Source organism: Mastigoproctus giganteus, chromosome 3, assembly GCF_048544385.1.
Source record: "Mastigoproctus giganteus isolate SK-2022 chromosome 3, ASM4854438v1, whole genome shotgun sequence".
In the NCBI taxonomy this organism is placed as follows: Eukaryota; Metazoa; Arthropoda; class Arachnida; order Uropygi; family Thelyphonidae; genus Mastigoproctus; species Mastigoproctus giganteus.
Genome location: NC_143577.1, coordinates 244,744,833 through 244,763,866, shown reverse-complemented (window position 1 = coordinate 244,763,866; position 19,034 = coordinate 244,744,833). Strand labels below are relative to the sequence as shown.

General features: G+C 38.8%; 1 protein-coding gene across 8 annotated transcripts in view; it reads left to right on the top strand.

Annotated features, from left to right (window-relative positions):
- Rbp6 (RNA-binding protein 6) overlaps nucleotides 1-19,034 on the top strand; it is a 241,786-nt gene that overhangs the window by 2,518 nt on the left and 220,234 nt on the right. For 7 of the 8 annotated variants that reach the window (XM_090369762.1, XM_090369759.1, XM_090369758.1 and 4 more), the window contains exon 3: nucleotides 3,846-3,927. In XM_090369762.1, coding sequence (XP_090225888.1) covers nucleotides 3,846-3,927 — 82 coding nt within the window. The remainder of the gene's footprint in view (nucleotides 1-3,845; nucleotides 3,928-19,034) is intronic. The other variant, XM_090369754.1, reaches the window with a different exon arrangement.

The window sequence follows — 19,034 nt, the reverse complement described above, 5'->3', positions numbered from 1 at the left end:
ATTTGTGTTGGAAAAAGTTTGAACCTTCAAATGGTCCTGAAATAAAGGGACAAAAAGGGGGCAGTTATCTAATTTATTCTGGTTTAAAGGGCCTTTAATGTCCTATACATTACAATCTATCTCTCCTCTTTAACTACAGCAAAATAAAGAAGTTCGGAGTCTCCAGTTTAGCTGGAAATGCATTTCTGTTGGAAAAAGTTTGAACCTTGAAATATTCCTGAAAAAAAGAGACAAAAAGGGGGCAGTTAACTAATTTATTCTGGTTTAAGGGGCCTTTAATGTCTTATATGTTACTATCTATCTCTCCTGTTTAACTACAACAAAATAAAGGAACTCGGAGTCCCCAATAAAAGCCAGTTTAGCTGGAATTCCATTTGTCTTGGGAAACATTTAAATATTGGAAATATCCCTGAAATAAAGGGACAAAAAGGGGGCAGTTAACTAATTTATTCTGGTTTAAGGGGCCTTTAATGTCCTATATGTTACTATCTATCTCTCCTCTTTAACTACAGCAAAATAAAGAAGTTCGGAGTCTCCAGTTTAGCTGGAAATGCCTTTGTGTTGGAAAAAGTTTGGACCTTGAAATATTCCTGAAATAAAGGGACAAAAAGGGGGCAGTTAACTAATTTATTCTGGTTTAAGGGGCCTTTAATGTCCTATATGTTATTATCTATCTCTCTCCTCTTTAACTACAGCAAAATAAAGAAGTTCCGTGTCTCGAGTTTAGCTGGAAATGCATTTGTGTTGGAAAAATTTTGAACCTTCAAATATTCCTGAAATAAAGGGACAAAAAGGGGGCAGTTAAATAATTTATTCTGGTTTAAGGGGACTTTAATGTCCTATATGTTACAATCTATCTCTCCTGTTTAACTACAACAAAATAAAGGAACTCGGAGTCCCCAATAAAAGCCAGTTTAGCTGGAACTCCATTTGTCTTGGGAAAAATTTAAATATTGGAAATATCCCTGAAATAAAGGGACAAAAAGGGGCGGTTAACTAATTTATTCTGGTTTAAGGGGCCTTTAATGTCCTATATGTTACTATCTATCTCTCCTCTTTAACTACAGCAAAATAAAGAAGCTCGGAGTCTCCAGTTTAGCTGGAAATGCCTTCGTGTTGGAAAAAGTTTGAACCTTGAAATATTCCTGAAATAAAGGGACAAAAAGGGGGCAGTTAACTAATTTATTCTGGTTTAAGGGGCCTTTAATGTCCTATATGTTATTATCTATCTCTCTCCTCTTTAACTACAGCAAAATAAAGAAGTTCCGTGTCTCGAGTTTAGCTGGAAATGCATTTGTGTTGGAAAAATTTTGAACCTTCAAATATTCCTGAAATAAAGGGACAAAAAGGGGGCAGTTAAATAATTTATTCTGGTTTAAGGGGACTTTAATGTCCTATATGTTACAATCTATCTCTCCTGTTTAACTACAACAAAATAAAGGAACTCGGAGTCCCCAATAAAAGCCAGTTTAGCTGGAACTCCATTTGTCTTGGGAAAATTTTAAATATTGGAAATATCCCTGAAATAAAGGGACAAAAAGGGGCGGTTAACTAATTTATTCTGGTTTAAGGGGCCTTTAATGTCCTATATGTTACTATCTATCTCTCCTCTTTAACTACAGCAAAATAAAGAAGCTCGGAGTCTCCAGTTTAGCTGGAAATGCCTTCGTGTTGGAAAAAGTTTGGACCTTGAAATATTCCTGAAATAAAGGGACAAAAAGGGGGCAGTTAACTAATTTATTCTAGTTAAAGGAGCCTTTAATGCCCTATATGTTACTATCTATCTCTCCTGTTTAACTACAACAAAATAAAGGAATTCGGAGTCCCCAATAAAAGCCAGTTTAGCTGGAATTGCATTTGTTTTGGAAAAAAGCTTAATCTTGAAAATATCCCTGAAATAAAGGGACAAAAAAAGAAGGGTTAGCTATTTTATTCTCCTTTGAAGGGTCTTTAATGTCCCATATGTATCTCCTCTTTAACTACAACAAATAAAAGAAAATTGGGAGTCCCCTGTAAAAATCAATTTAGCTGGAAATATACTTAATAGCGAATAAAGATCAGGAATTCAACATCAATCGTTCATTGAGTTGATGGACCTCCTGTATGTGCCACGAATAATGGAATGCGTTTTAAATATTCTTCCAGCGACCAGCCATCTTTGAAAAGTATTCATAAGCATTAGGCTTAACTGGAAGTCATTTTTCATCCCCGAAGCACCAAACTTGTAAAAGTTATGGAAATTCAAGTGAAGACCTTTTTGTTTATTCCATTGAGTTTGAAATATTAGAGAGAGACACCTCCCAAATTGACGTCGGTGTGTCCAAATGATTCTAGTGTATTTATAGCAGCATGGAAAGTCACATGACGCAATCATTCGGTTCTTGATGGTGGTTTGAAGATAGGGGAAGGAGTTGGGGTTTTGGATACTAATATCGATATAAGGGACATTAGTATCGATCTCTGATTACCAAAGATTTATGGCTATTCGAGAACATTGAGATGTGTGTTTATCAATCGATTCGGTGGTTCCAGGTGACTTCTTTAGGTGATGGATTAGTCTGTACTGGTGTCAACGTCAGACCGCATGGAAGGTATCGCAAACAGGAACAAAATTGATAGTTCTGAATTTCACAAATATCATCATTACCCATCATCTTAAGCAGGAGGTTTCCAAGGGATCCAGCAAAGCTCGGATAGCAGAGAAACCAATGGTAAACACTTTGGCTTGCAAGTACGATCGAAGATACACAATGCTCCTTCAAACAGAAGAAGATGTTAAGGGGAGAAAAGAAGTGGTAAACTGGAATCACCATTTAGCTGGAGATGGTTGTGATGTAGTAGATGCAAAACCACTCCTTGGTTTGTTTAGAAGAGTCAAAAGATCTCAGAAGTACTGGATGAAAAGCCTTTATCCAAAGAACCCTCTGGAGAGTGGTTTTCAACTTAAAATGTGTTTTCTACAATTGTGCATCCCTCAAAAGATCCATCTAATGACCCCTGGTGACCATTACATACACTAAAATATGTGTTCCTATAGCATAGGTGCAGATGGTTGTCATATCTAAGATGCAAAGACCATGATGGGTTCACTAAAGAAGTTAAAGTTGTAAAACCACTGGAAGAACAAGACCTTAATCCAGAACCCTTTCCATGGCCCCCTGACGAGCATTATATACACTAAAATATACATTCTCCACACAATATGAGGAAATAACAGCAATATACATATTTATAGAAAAATCTAGAAAAGTTTATAGAATACAGAACCCCAGTCATAAACTTCTATAGACCCTTCCATCATGGGACTTCCTCTACGCTCTCTGGTGGACATTATGTGCACTAAATACAATAATCTCTATTATTGAGTGAGATCATAATAAAATTGAAAATACGAAACTCCTGTCTTTTGTGGAACAATTTTAAGACCCCTGTCTTACGTAGAAGAATTTTAAAAGAAAACGAGACCCTTCCACAGCCCTCTGGTGAGCATTATTTGTACTAAATATGCTTCTCTGCATCATTGAAAATGATTGTAATATACGAAGGAAAGAAAAACCGACGTTGGCTTATCTTGAAAAGTTTCCAATTCTTTTATAAACTGGATTAAATAGCTACCATCGAAAGGGACTTTCAATGCCCCCTGGTGGGCATTATGTGTACTAAAATATTCTCCTTACAATACTGGGATTTTATTGAATTTTTAATTTGGATTATTCGATTGGTTGCGCAGTTTTATGTATGCATTTTATAAATTATAATTTCTAAGATTTCAATTGTTTTGTTTTAGTTAATATAAATAGCGCCTCTTTCAGGCTCACGCCCCTAATCACTTCATTTATTTCCAGAAGGACTTAGGGAGTATTTTAGCAAATTTGGAGATATTACGGAGGTCATGGTGATGAAAGACCCTACAACGCGCAGATCACGGTAAGTTGTGACTTTTATTTTACCCTCTCTCTTTCTCTTTCTCTCTTTCTTTCTGTTTGTGGCACCGCCAGCATCTGTCTGCCCTTTTTTTTTCTTTTAAATCCCTCCGATCAGTCAAATTGGTGAGCAGCTGGGTTTCCTACCTTTACAGTTGAGTTAGCTTTGTGTTTGTCCCCCACCCTAGCGTTAGCGTAGTGCCCCGACACTCACACATGCTTGTTTTTGAACGCTGAAGGCAACCGAAGACATTTTTTTCCTCTCTCTCTTCTAATTGGTCAAAAAAAAAAAAAAAGTCTGAGCTACTAAATCGATTAAAAGTAGCTTCGAGTGTCTTAAAAATCCGCCTTTTTCTTGCCAATTAACAAAAAAAAGAAACGAAGAGAATGTTAAGTCCCATAACTATCTTTCATCAGTTATCGATCTGTCATGCCAGGTCTATCATACGATCACATATTTACAATATTTTACTGGTAGGTTTATTAGCTGATTCCAAGCTGTGTTCTTTTTTTTTTTTTTTTTTAATTATCTAGTATTTATTGTGCGTGTCACGTGATGATTATTGTGCTGTTTCCACAATAAATTCAATTTCTAGTGTTTTTTTAAAAAAACAAAACATTTTTCGATCATGGAGAGTTAGGCCTAACACAAACTCCATCATCGAATTTTGCTCGATCTTCTCTGCAGGGAGGGATAGAAAAGCAAGACATTGTGTTTGTTCTGTACACTTCAAGTCTGGCCAGAGCAGGTTCAGCTGGGGGGAGAGGGGGTGGGAGGGAACTGCAAGAGAACGGTAGTGCATGATCGATAGCCCTCACACATTCAACACAGCTACCACCTGGATCATGGAACAGCTTTCCGCGGAGATTACGAAAAGGGACAAATGAATAGAGAGACGGACAAACGAGATGTAACGGTGCCAGTGGCCCTTCCCAAATAACCCCCGTTTGGTTTAAGGGACCTTCATTTGCGCCCCTGCATTATATAAAATTAGTCTCACCATAAACTTAACCTTGGAAAAATTTTAAGAGATAAAATCGATTGAACAGTGCACAGCTCCACCCCCCTCGGGGTTCTCGGGCCCCCTAACTGCTTATTAGAACATCTTTGACCATATTTTATTCATATCAAAAGCAAAAAGCTACTATAAGTAAAAATCTACACGCAAGAATTTGAGTTTGACTCTAGGTAGGTTTTGTTCCGGTAACTCCTGATTTCTTAACAACCAAAAATTAATGGGAGATGTCAAATAATATCTTACGTTAGTAGTGTAGATGGCGTTAGTGAGGTCTTCAAATACCGATGGAGTGATTAAAAGACTGTCAATAATCGATCCCTGTACGTCATCATTTACAACCCCCTCCCCCCAAGTAATACAGTTCCAATGATAATTGGGGTACATCTCGAATTATCGCATATCCTTCCCCTAAAGAAAATAGGCCCCCTAGACATAACGGCTACAGATATTAAATTTTATACCATCCCCATTTCCCCTTTTGGTTTCTTATAGCACCCCCAAATTAATTCTGGATTACCTCTACATAACTGTATCCTAAGGTCCAACAGAGAACTCAAGGGGTGTTGAAATCCCCCTTGAGTTCCCCCTCATCCCCCCATCAGGAAAATTTCTGGTGACACACTTAGATAAAGGGATGTTCCCCTTCGAAGATGATAAGATAGTCGATAGGAAAGAAGCTTCAGAGTGGCTTTCTGGTGAAAATGTCTGACTTCTCTGAATCTCAAGGGTCTGTGGTCCCTGCATTGTAAAGGTCATTGGGTTGACCTTCGATATAGCGCAGGAATATGGCAGCAGAGAAGACTGTGATTTGCAATCCATGATTGTTCATAGCCACTGTGATTTCTATTCTGGACCCTGGTGTATAGCCAATTTTCCAAAGTTTAGTTTAGGAGTCAATTACCATCTCTTTTGAGAAAGATATGACAGGATCAAGTTTTAAAAAAAAACGTAATGAAATTCTGTTATCCTCTTCCTGTATTGAAGATTATTTAATCATTAAAATTTCCTCATCTTCAGGGTGTAAGAATTTAAATCAGAATGAATTCCGAAGGATCCTCTTAAAGTTTGAATTTGGATTCATATAGGTTGTAAGAACGTTTGGAAGAAATGACGTCAGGATTTCAGACTTGCTGGCATTAAAAGTTATGCAAGAGACATTAAGTGGCTGTATGGGAAGAAAGGATTCGCTAGGATTCACAACGTGGTGATTAGAGAAAAGAAAGATTCCAGTAAGCCATCTTTATCTTTAGATGTAGCAGAATTATCAGGAAGCAAATGAGGCCGAGGGATTGATGGACAGAAATCCCAAATCCTGTCACATATACTTTCCTCAATCAAAAAGGTGACTAGCCAATTCCATTTTGAATTTTACCAACCTCTTCTCTTCTGCAGCGTTGGTAGATACTTTATTCCAACGATCTGCGACACTCTGCCTGAAGATAACCCTCGTGGAATCCAACCTTCGGTGACTTGTCTTAGATAATCGGAATGAAAGAATCTTGTGGCTTCCCAAGAACTTATCGTAACTTATAATTCAAAGATTTGGTCCTCCGGTACAAATCAAAAGGATCTTACAAGCAATCCCAATTTGCTCCATTTTATGAAGAGTACGAAAAGCTTACCAGAATATAGAATTCAATTATTTCGTTTAAAACGCTCCCGGTGTTATAAACAAAACAATTGAATCCCTTATAGTTACACAAAGTATATCAGTGATGCTGTAACGAAGTGACCTTAGGACGGCCTTGGACTGATGGTCAATATTTAACTTCCTCAACCCCTTTCCATCTCCTGCTTGGGTTTGTCCTGCTTCCATCTCACATATTTTCGAAACTGCTCACGTGACAAAGCTGGGTTAGCATTACAAGGGTTGAATTTCCACCATAGTTTGAAGGGTGAAAAGTTGCCCAACCTTTTTTGGAATAGGGGAACACATTTCAGATTTTTATTCACCCTCGTACAGATGAGACAAATAATTTTAACAATTAATTAACCATCACTGAAGTTTTTTTTTCTAATTCATCTATAATTTTATATATTTTCGCATAATTAAAAAATAATTTCTTTAATTAGAATATAATTTTGATTTTATTGCCAAAAGGGAAATATCAATAGGGTAAGGGTAAACAGAAATATAATTGTGCAAAAATAGGGTAACAATAAAAGAAATGAGACGTAGGGTAACAATAAAAGGAGGAGGTATCAGTAGACAGAATACAATTATGTAACAATAGGGTAACAATGGAAGCACATGTGACTTAACAATTGGGTAATAGCAGGCAAAATACAATTATGTAAAAAGAGGGTAACAATGGAGAGAAATGTAACGTAACAATAGGATAACAGTAGACAAAATATAATTATACAAAACAGGGTAACAATAGAAAGAAATGTGACCTAACAATTGGATAACAGTAGATGGAACATAATCATGCAAATATAGGGTAACGATAGAAAGAAACGTGATGTAACAATAGGATAACAGTAGACAAAATATAATTATTTAAAAATAGGGTAACAATGGAAGGAAATGTGACTCAACAATTATGTAAAAATAATATAATAATAGAATAATACAATTATGTAAAAATAGGGTAACAATGGAGAGAAATGTCACATAACAATAGGATAACAGTAGACGGAACATAATAATGAAAAATAGGATAACGGTAGAAAGATGGGTGACGTAACATAATCATGAAAAATTAGGGTAACAATGGAAGGAAATGTGACTTAACAATTGTATAATAATGGACAAAATATAATTATGTAAAAACAGGGTAACAATGGAAAGAAATGTGACGTAGCAATAGGATAAGAGTACACGGAATATAATTATGTAAATATAGGGCAACAATAGAAAGAAATATCTGACGTAAAATAGGGTGACCATAGCCAGAATATAATTATGCAAAAATATGGTAACAATGGAAAGAAATTTGATGTAACAATAGGATAACAGTAGACAGATCATAATTATCTAATACAAGGTAAAAATAGGCAGTAATATCGTGACGCAAAATAGGGTGTACTGTTTCCCTATTGTTAAAATTATTTAACAATGGGGAAACAGTAAACAGAAATAGTAGGGTAAGAGTAGATGTAATATGATTATGTAAATATAATCTAATAATAGAAAGAAATGTAACATAACAGTAGACAAAATATAATTATGAAATAATAGGGTAATATTAGAAATAAATGTGACGTAACAGAAGATAAATATGATTATGTAATAACACGGAAACTATATAACTACAGGGTAACAATAGATAGAAGTACTGTGACTTAAAAATAGGGTGATCATAAAGAGAACACGATTTTTTAATAATAGGGAAAGAGAAATTGCGAATATGCTATATAGGGGATTAAAAGGGAATAAATAAATATTGCGAAATTTCAACAGAACAAACAATAATAGGGTAACAGCAGGCACAATACAGTCGCATAAAATTAGGGTAGCAATAGAAAGAAACATAAAGTAATAATAGGGTGCTCTCTTGGATAGCACAGTCGGTACAATCGCCGTCTTCTCCACACCGGGTAGAAAACATCTGAGTTCGAATTCCATCAACGACGCGAATTCGAAGTAGGGTCTTTTTCACAACGTGGCTGAGTTAGTTGGTTTCGGGCAAGGGTATGAAGGATTTTTCTTCCTGAAAGTAGGGACTTTCATCCAGCAAACACCCTGCGACAACAAAAATAGGGTAACAACATAAAGAAACGTGGAGATGGAGTCCATCTGGAGGGTGATGAGAAGAAATCTCCTCCACCCTTACACACTCCTAGTTCCGATGAAAAATACTTTCGTATTCTCCAAAGGCCTTTTACTTCCAGTCCGGCCTTGGTGGACTGTCACCGCTAAGAACGCCCCAAAAGAAATGGTGCCCATTGGACAAGAACAGACCCAAATATGATGACGTCACAATGCATCGAGATAACAACAGACACAGATGTCAATAATTAACGGTACACGAGTAACGATATTGAAAGAGGCACGTGACGAAATGAAAGAGACACGATTGTCTTTTCGTTTGGTCTTCGGATCGGACAGATTGACGAGATCCGAGTGCCCGTACCCGGCACGTCGTTTGGTAATAATTCCGAACTCGACGCTGCCCTGGAAAAATTTTCTTTCACAACAGGAAGTTTTGTTGGCGTGCCGTGAAGAGAGTTTCCTCAAAGTGAAATCCCCGAAGCGTAACCACAACGGGTACACCCCACCGGCGCGTCGACGGAATATCTCGTGGACCGAATGCGAGCGGGGGGTTGGAAAATGGCAGTCGACTGCGATTGGTTTAAGATGTGGCGGAACACACCTAGTGACAGGTGACGGGGGAAGGCAGTCCCATCACCATGCCAACAGCGTTCATTGTAACCATAAATAGAAAGCCTTCGCGCGAGGACAAACCCAACACCCTCGCCGTGTGGCCATATGGGGGTAGTTGGGACGGAATAAATCAAGGTTAACCTCGTCCCCAGTCGGACCAAGCGAACATCGATTAACCTCGTCCCCAGTGACTCCATAACAGGTATTTACCATCGGCATATCGAGGTTCATAAAGAGCGGATAATTTAATTGGGCCGGCTCACGGCAGATTCCGCAGTTCAACCCCATTAGGTCTAGCGGTGAAGTTGAGTTTAATGGCTTCATATTTGCACCAAATTGCTCTTTCTAAATATAGCCCTCATCGCCCGCTCCTATTTATAAACAAGACCGATGTCTAAAGGTTGTTTCATTTGCACAACAAGCTACCTCACATCCGCAATCCTACACACGCACACACACAACAAACCGCGCGTTTTTTAACTCGCCCTCTGGAGATCGTAAAAGGAACCATCAAAGTGTGGATACGAAAACGAGCCACCCATCACGAGCCTCTTTCTGCTTTTATTTTTCTTAATTCTTCGTGTATTGACATTTTTGTGACAGGGGGGGCGCTCTGCTGTAAGGGTGCGTTTTAAGTTTATTTAGTCGGTACAGTCCAATAAATGTCTATAAATTGTTTCTCATATTAACTAGTGATTGAAAACTAGCTCCAGAAAACTATGGTTTTTCATCCCACAAAACGGATAAACTGGTCATAGAATAGACGCAGTTTTCAGGCGCTGTATGGTGATCAGACGAACTGATAGAAGGATCGAGGAAACATTCAAGCATTCGGAACAGCTGGTTCCAATTGTAATGAAGCTGAGCGTGTCTATTAGGGTGTGCCCTTTTAAGGAAATCCCTAAGGTTGCAGAGGATGGTGAACACATACCGGTAGTATACAACGTGCGCGCCCATGTGACTAATGTAGTCTATAACGGATATGACGTCACCCAACTTCCGGTTTTTTTAGCTCGAAATCCAATAGAAAAATCTACAAACTTTTTTTGTCAGGTTGTTTACTTTCAGGGGGGTTGGTGAAGAGCGGGTGCATAGAAAGGGGGTCATTTCGGCAAGTTTATTTTGTGACGTTAAATCCTGGTTTCCATCGCGCACCCCCGACTTAATAATTAGTTATAATTGATTACGTTTAATTGTTAGTAGTGAAAGCTAATTAGGAGAAATTAATTATAAGGCTACTGCCGGACACGTAATTAACTTTTAATTCATTGAAACTAATTAATCCGATGGGTCATAGCGCGGATGACTACGAACTTCCCCTCGTAGAGGTCAGAGGGATGTCTGTGACCGTAGCATTCGGGAGCCATTTGGTTTTTCCCTCAAAAACTGCTTCGCTTATTTTGACTCGGGCGTTCGAGAACCGGCGCCGCTCTCGAAATATTTCTGTTCTCACCAAGCTGCTCCCGAAGCGAACTAATTATTGAAAAAAAGAAAAAGGGGGAGTTGGAAGAGAAGAAAAAGAAAAAAATCAGCCTGTTCATTACGGATAAAAACACTCACTTTGTAAGCCGGTGGTAACAAACAATGACAACCGCGGTGTGATGTTGCTTAGCAACCGCAGTTTCATTGTTGCGTCTTTGAAAGAGCGTGAAAAAAATGGGAAAAAATCGTGTCGATTGTTGGTTGTTTTAATGCGCAGACGAAGGATGTGACTGATTTGTATTTTGTAATGTGCATCACGTGACAGGGAAATGTTTGCCATCCCACCAATAAAAAAAGCGTAAAAACTGTTTTATTCGAAATCGGAGATTGCTCGCCCCCCACCCCCCCTCTCCTTCACTTGCATCTGACGAACCCAAAGATGGTTTGAAACTTGAAGTTTGTTGCAGCTTAAAAAAGGAGAAGGAATCGCTTTTATTGTCCGATACTTATTAGGAACGCCAAGAAGAATCCGTGCCTATTACGTCATCACTCTTATCTACGTCTGCTACATCCATTCAATACCTATTATAAATCCCTTATACCTATTATAATCCATATTGCTCTTTACCTATTATAAATCATTACACCTTATACCTATTATAAATCCTTTTCGCCTTCTATGTATTATACATCCTTGTACCTTTTATAATTCCTTTCTCCATGTACCTATTATAAATCATTTCGACTTTAAACCTATTATAAATCATTTTCTTCTTGTACTTATTATAAGTCCTTTTTTTCTTGTACCTATTATAAATTCTTTCCTTATTGCATCTATTATAAATCCTTTTTACCTGTGCCTATTATAAATCCTTCCGCCTTCTATCTATTATAAATCCTTGTACCTATTATAAGCACTTCTCGCCTGTTATAAATCCATCTCGTCTTCGATCTATTATAAATCCTTTTCACCTTCACTTTATACCTGTTATAAATCCATGTACCTATTATAAATCTTTCTCGCCTTCTGTCTGTTATAAATCCTTGTACCTATTATAAGCCCTTTTCGTCTTCTATCTGTTATAAATCCTTCTGGCCTTCTATCTATTATAAATCCTTCTCGCCTTCATCTATTATAAAACTTTTCGCTTTATGCCTATTAGAAATCATTTCACTATAAACGTCCTTGTATATATTTTAAATCCTTGTACCTATTATCAATTCTTCTCGCCTTTTACCTATTATAAAGCCTTCTCGCCTTCTATCTATTATAAATCCTTTTCAACTTTTGCTTATTATAAATCCTACTCGCCATCTATCTGTCATAAATCGTTGTACCTATTATAAATCCTTCTCGCCTTCTATTTATTATATATCCTTCTCCCCTTCTATCTATTATAAATCCTTGTGCCTATTATAAATCCTTCTTGCCTTATATCTATTATAAATCCTTTTCACCTTCACTTTATACCTTTTAGAAATCCATGTACCTATTATAAATCTTTCTCGCCTTCTATGTGTTATAAATCCCTGTGCCTATTATAAATCCTTCTCGCCTTCTATCTATTATAAATCCCTTTCACTTTCACTGTATACCTGTTATAAATCCATGTACCTATTATAAATCTTTCTCGCCTTCTGTCTGTTATAAATTCTTGTACCTATTATAAGCCCTTTTCGTCTTCTATCTGTTATAAATCCCTGTGCCTATTATAAATCCTTCTCGCCTTCTATCTATTATAAACCTTTTCGCTTTATGCCTATTAGAAATCATTTCACTATAAACGTCCTTGTACCTATTATCAATTCTTCTCGGCTTTTACCTATTATAAACCTTTCTCGCTTTCTATCTATTATAAACCTTTTCGCATTATGTCCATTATAAATCATTTCACTTTATACCTATTATAAATTCTTCTCTCCTTCTATCTGTTATAAATCCTTGTACCTATTATAAATCCTTCTCACCTTCTATCTATTATAAATCCTTCTGCATTCTATCTATTATAAATCCTTGTGCCTATTATAAATCATTTTCACCTTGTGCCTATTATAAATCCTTTTCACCTTGTGCCTATTATAAATCCTTTTCACCTTGTGCCTATTATAAATCCTTTCTTCTTGTAGTTATTATAAATAATTGTAACCTTATATTATACCTATTGTAAATCCTTTTCACTTTATACCTATTATAAATCCTTTTCACTTTATACCTATTGTAAATCATTTTCTTCTTGCACCTATTACAAATCTTTGTTTGCCCTTTCTCGATGTATACCTATTTTGACACGTGCAATTGTTTCTATCTAACGTCATCAGGATAAGCACTTCGTAATGTGTACCTTTTATGCCTCTGTACCTATTACACGTATTGTCTGGACAGTTTGGCTAATTAATCTCGCGTGTTAGTGCCTGTGACAGTAGGTTTTACATGTGTTGCACGTGTGGTCAATTACTTACTCTTGTTATCTGTACCTGTAAAAGGTATAGGTATTACCTCTACTGTTCCGCTGACTAATGTCACGTATTAATACCTGTAATAAAAGGTATTACTGCGCATTATGACTCCATAAAGCATTTAGAAGTTGGAAAGAATGTCGATGTTTTTGGCTCCCCAGTCCATGAGCTAAAGAGGTTGTTGGGCAATCCTAGAGAACCATTGGGTCTCGATTACCGTGGTTGGTGAGGTTATGGAGTGTGTGGTTAAAGACGAACTACTGGACCATCTCAACGTACGAATCGCGTGGTGAGGGAGAAGATCTATCAGTGGACCTGGGGGTGGTTTATAGATTAGGGGAAGAAGAACTGAAGGATGCTCTTGAGGATTTATAGACAGACATGCCGTGGACAACGTCGTCCATAACACGATAGGGCGACCATAATACTGTGTCCCGGACTAGAGGCCGCATCTGAATCGAGGTTTATTCGCTTCGCTGGGGAAGGCACTTTATTGTAGGTACCAGGTATAGGTTACGTGTACCTGTAAGGTCCGCGCTTGGACAATAATGAACCCATTGTCGCAGGACCGGCGAATGGCTGGAAGGTAACCTTCGATGCACGAGAGGAAATATGCCCGACTTCGTAATACTAAACGCGCTCCAAAATGCAGGGGATTTTGCTCACGCACGAGCTAATCCACAGTGAGAGGGATGCGAGCAGACTTGCCCGCGTTCGAGAGGTGAGCTGTACGTGCGAATAAAATGCACCCCATGACAACTGACGCTACTGGTCCTCTTCCCTCCCGTTTCCCTCCTGCCTTTCCAGCGTCGTTCCACTGCGAGACGTCCTTGACCTCCGCTCTATGTTTTCCCGTGAAACGGGGGCGAGGACACCCCGTCTTTGTTGGCGGTTCGCTGGTGAGGTACACGCCGGGCTCGCAGGCACCTCCGCTAGGCCTAATGGACACCGCCAGAAGCCGTGGTGCATTTTGGGTGACCCCTTCGCTAATATTTGGTAACGAACTCAGCATCGGGCCATTAAAAAATGTTTTCGTGGAAGTGCGCGGTCCTGTGCGTCTGCTTCGCACTGCAGACGAGACCGGAATACGTCAAGAGCGCGAGCGTCCAGGGATCGTCTCGCCAGTAGCTGCTCTATTAGGCCTACCCGGGTGACTCTTAAATAGCGACTCTATTATGTACGAGAGACTCCCTTTTGGCGTTTCTTTTAAACACTTCGGTTTCGAAACAGCGACCTTACATAATCAGCAGCCCCCTTTATAAACATCCCCGTATTCAGGGCGGTTCCAGTACTGATCACCTGACGTTTTTACAGTTTTTTGGTTAAATACTAACCGCGGAATTTATATACAATTGTCTCGATGAAGATGTAGCATTTTTGAAACAACATGTACAGGGCGAGCAAAAAAAAACTTCCCTCCACAAATTTAAATTACGTAAACCGGTCTGTATTAATATTAATCTGTATAAATTACATAAACTGGTCTGTATCCTACTTTAAAATATTTACAATGGCAGATCACTTGTGACCATGGAATCAGCAAATGAATTCAACACTTTTAAAAAGGGGAATTACCATAGATTTCCGGATTAGAATCTTGTCTTTGCGTCAATGCCTATTGGTCCATTAATCAATCTGTGGAGGAAGGAAGAAACTACTGTCGATGTTTCTTCTTTAAAATTTTATTGTGATAGGTATCTTAAGATGGTTTGCTGCCTTTACCTCAGCAACTCAATGAGTTATTTCTCATGCGGTTGGCAGCCTTGATCCCAGCAAGCACTGCGACAGTACAGCATTAAAATGGCGACAGTGGAGGAGAAATCAATGTGCGTGTTGTGGCTGAGGGACACCAAATCTCAAGTGACTGTGGTGCAGAGAGATTACAACGTGAATTCCGGAAAGATCCACCTACAGAACGATCAATGAGGGGGTAGTTGAAACAGTTTCAAGAAATCTGCTGTGTGCTGCACCAGAAAGGAGCAGGTAGGCATAGTGCATCTGCAGATAAAGTTTTGGAAATTCAGAAAGTGTTTACCGAAAGTCCTACAAAGTATATCCGCCAGGCAAGCCTGCTGTTACAAATATCGCGAGCAATTTATACGGTCCCTCGTGGAAGGATTATTGTATAAACTGGAAGAACTTAGAGCTAGTGGTAAGATCCTATGTTAGATCACAGGCTGAATAAAAGATAAGAGACAGACAGTTGTCATAAATGGTCAGTCTTCAGGGTGTATCGTCTCTAGGAGTTGCAACTTGCAAAATTGAAGCCTTTCCATCCCTCACCAATCTCGTTTCCCTTCTCAGCACCCATTCAAACAGATCCATCCTTCCTAAAATGAGCCTTCCAGCTATTCAGTTAGGACACATAAAATCTAAGGAAGCGCATCCAGTTGGCATTGGTGGACAGTGCAATGTTGAATCAGTTTGGTGTGAAACAGACTTTTGTAAACAGTAAAAAGAAAGGGTTGAATCACATTGGTCCACTCGATGATGGTCGTTTAACTGTTGATGATCCTGTTCAGGTCGCTGACAAACTGTATAGGTCTTTGTTGAATTTTTCTGAACTCTGAACATTTCTTCAGCCTTTCATCTAAATTTACGCATGAAGACTTTTTTTAAAATGGGGATTGCAGAATTATTTAACGTGGGGTGGCACCTGGAACTTCATTTGAACCCGCCATTGATCTCTGATAGATTAGACAGTAAAAAGGAACTGGATGCAAAGAATAATTTTGACATCGTGGATTTGGATTTCACGCGCAAGACTGGTGTACATTTTGGAGTATTGTGACGATGGTTGAATGGCAGAGACTAGGATGGCTACTGATGTCCGCTGCTCCTTATGGCCTAATTGCAATTAGTAGATCCCTCAGGGTCCAGGCTTATCAAGTTGAATATCAAAGTTTGTTGGTGGTACAACGATTGGCACGGTGGTTAATGTCAGGAGTCAATATGTCGCTGTATATTAAAGCTGAGTGTGCTAATTGCAAGATTTCGGTAGATTAATCCCAGAATACCATTCCTGTTGGTTGGTGCCACACTCAATGTACTGGAGGTTTTTTATTGACCATTAATTCTATTCAGGAACTTTGCTAGTAAAGATAAGGAGTAATAATTCCATTGTACATTGGGCTGAATATTGAGCACTGTCTGTAGGCCTCATTTTAGGAAGGATGTAGAGTTGCTAGAATGAGTACAGAGAAGGTCAAAGAGATTGGTGAGGGAGAACAAACGGTTGGTCACACCAAGAAATGTTTCAGTTCTGCAAATTTCAGCGTCTGGAGATTAGGCACCTGCGAGAGATCTACTAGAGATGTTAAGGCCTTGAATGGATTGAGTAAGTGCATTTTAATGGCCTTCTTCCACTTGCTGAGATTACACACATGAGGGCAAATTCAAATTGAGGAAGGATGGTTGAAGAATAGATTCGGGAAGTTTGCCTTCAGCCAGAGAATAATTGGTACTAATACTAAAAGATATACAGTTGAAATTCTAGAAGAATCTGTTGAGTCTGAATTAATTGAGACAATGAAGTAAGGCAATACATGACACCCAGCAGTTATCGGGACCCTCAAGAAGTTCTTTGCATCTGTCAACTGCTACCGATTTACGTGTGTCCAGCTGAGTTCACCACAGGAAGAAACATTCCATTCTAATTTCATTTCAACTGATTTTGATGGATTATTTTTGGACCTAATAATGAATTGTGTCCATTTAGCTGGATCAACAATATTCGTTCTACTTACGCTCCCACGAAGTAACCTCCAATTCTGGTTTAAACTTGGCCACATTCACAGCCTCTGCCACTTGGAAGCCATTTCAGTGTTTGACAACGCACAGCCAATTAGTGAACTTCATAAGATCCAGTATTTTGCTATTCCATCAAAATTTAGATCTGCGCCTCCCATAGTTCGTCCCTCAATCAGATCTCTCCTATACACTCCCGTCTAAAAGTTTGGGAAAACTTTTTTTATGAATTTTCAAAGTTTTTATTAAAATATTTTCTATTATTTATCAAAACACAAACAATATATAAGAAATTTCTAGAATATTCTATAAAGGTGTAGAAGACTCCTGAATGTGGTAAAATGTTGTAGATGATTGTAGAATATTGTTGAAAGTGGGAGTATTCTTTAAATATTACAGAAAGGACTGAAGACCATTATTAAAACCGAAAGTTAAATCGAAAGAAACGGTTGGCTAGGGTTAAGAGCCATCGACATTGCACAATTGAAGAGTGGACGGATGAATCCAAATTTGAAATTTTTGGATACAGCAGTAGAGTTTATGTGCGAAGATCAACTGAAGGAAAAATGGTGCCACGTTGTTGGGCGGCTACATTCCAGCACGGTGGTGGTTCCTTCAGGATATGGAGTTGCGCCTGTTTTGCTGGAGTGGGTGACATCGTCCGAATTGAAGGAATTTTAAGAAAATATTCTTGAACATAATGCTATATCCTCTGGACTTCAGCCTTGTGGAAGAAATTTTATATTTCCACAAGACCCGAAGCACAGCTCTCAGCTATGTACAGATTTGGCATTCGTAGCGGCATATGCAAGAAAGCAAGCTTATGCAGCATCAGCCAAAAGGGAGGGGGAGGTAAAACACCTCTCTGCTCACCCCAAAAGATTGTTCAGTTCTTCCTTGAATTCTTTCAAACTATCAACTTCCACAACGACAGATGGAAATCTGTTCCACCAATCAACCACCCGCTGGCTAAAGGAAAATTTCTGTACATCTATCCTACATCTGTCTTTCCTCAATTTGAATTTATGCCCTCTCAGGTGATTATTCTGGGCAAGAGGAAGAATCCCATCAGCATTGAGCATGCTCAAACCATTCAAGCCTTTATACACCTCTATCAGATCACTTCGCAGGTGCCTACTTCCCAGGCGCTGCAATTTTCAGAATTTAAGCCTTTCTTCATAAGAGCAGCCCTTTCTTCCCCTCGCTAATCCCGTTGCCCTTCTCTATCGAACAGCTCTACATCCTTCCTAAAATGACGCCTCCACACCTGTATACAGTACTGAAGGTGTGGCCTGACCATTGCCTTATACAAGGGGATAATCACCTCCTTGTCTCTGCTAGCAAAATTCCTGTATATCATTGACAAGACTCCATGACCTTCCCTGGCAGCTCGTCTGCACTGCTCAGAAAACTTCATATCTGCCTGCACAACCACCCCCAGGTTCCTTTCATTCTCTACTACTGTCAGTGTACTACCACAGAATTGATACGTTGCTCTGGGGTTGCTGTTTCCCATGTGTAGTACTTTACATTTGTCAATGTTAAACTTCATTTGCCACCTCTCAGCCCATCTGCTCAACCTTTCCAGATCCTGTTGCAGCAGCATAGTGTCAGTAGTGTCCTTGACAACCCTGCCAACCTTTGTATCATCTGCAAACTTGGACATTAAGCTTGATATACCATCATCAATATCATTTATAAATACAGAAAACAACAATGGACCCAACACTGAGCCCTGAGCGACTCCACTAATAACATTAGTCCACGATGAGCAGTGTCCATTGATTACCACTCTCTGTCTTCTCCCCCTCAACTACCCCTTTATTCATAGCAGCAATTTGCCTCCAATGCCACACTGCTCCAATTTGTGCAGCAGTATTCCATGTGCAACAGTATCAAAAGCCTTTCTAAGATCCAAGTATATAATATCAAAGTTATTCCCTGCATCCAGTTCTTTTGTGACTACATCATAGTATCCAATCAAATTGGTCATACAAGACAGATCTCCCTTTAACAAACCCATGCTGTGTCCGAGCTATAACTGAATTCTTGTCTAGATGATCCTGCAGTGCTTCTTTAACCAGTGCCTCCATTAATTTTCCAGGAACGGAAGTTAAACTCACAGGTCTATAATTA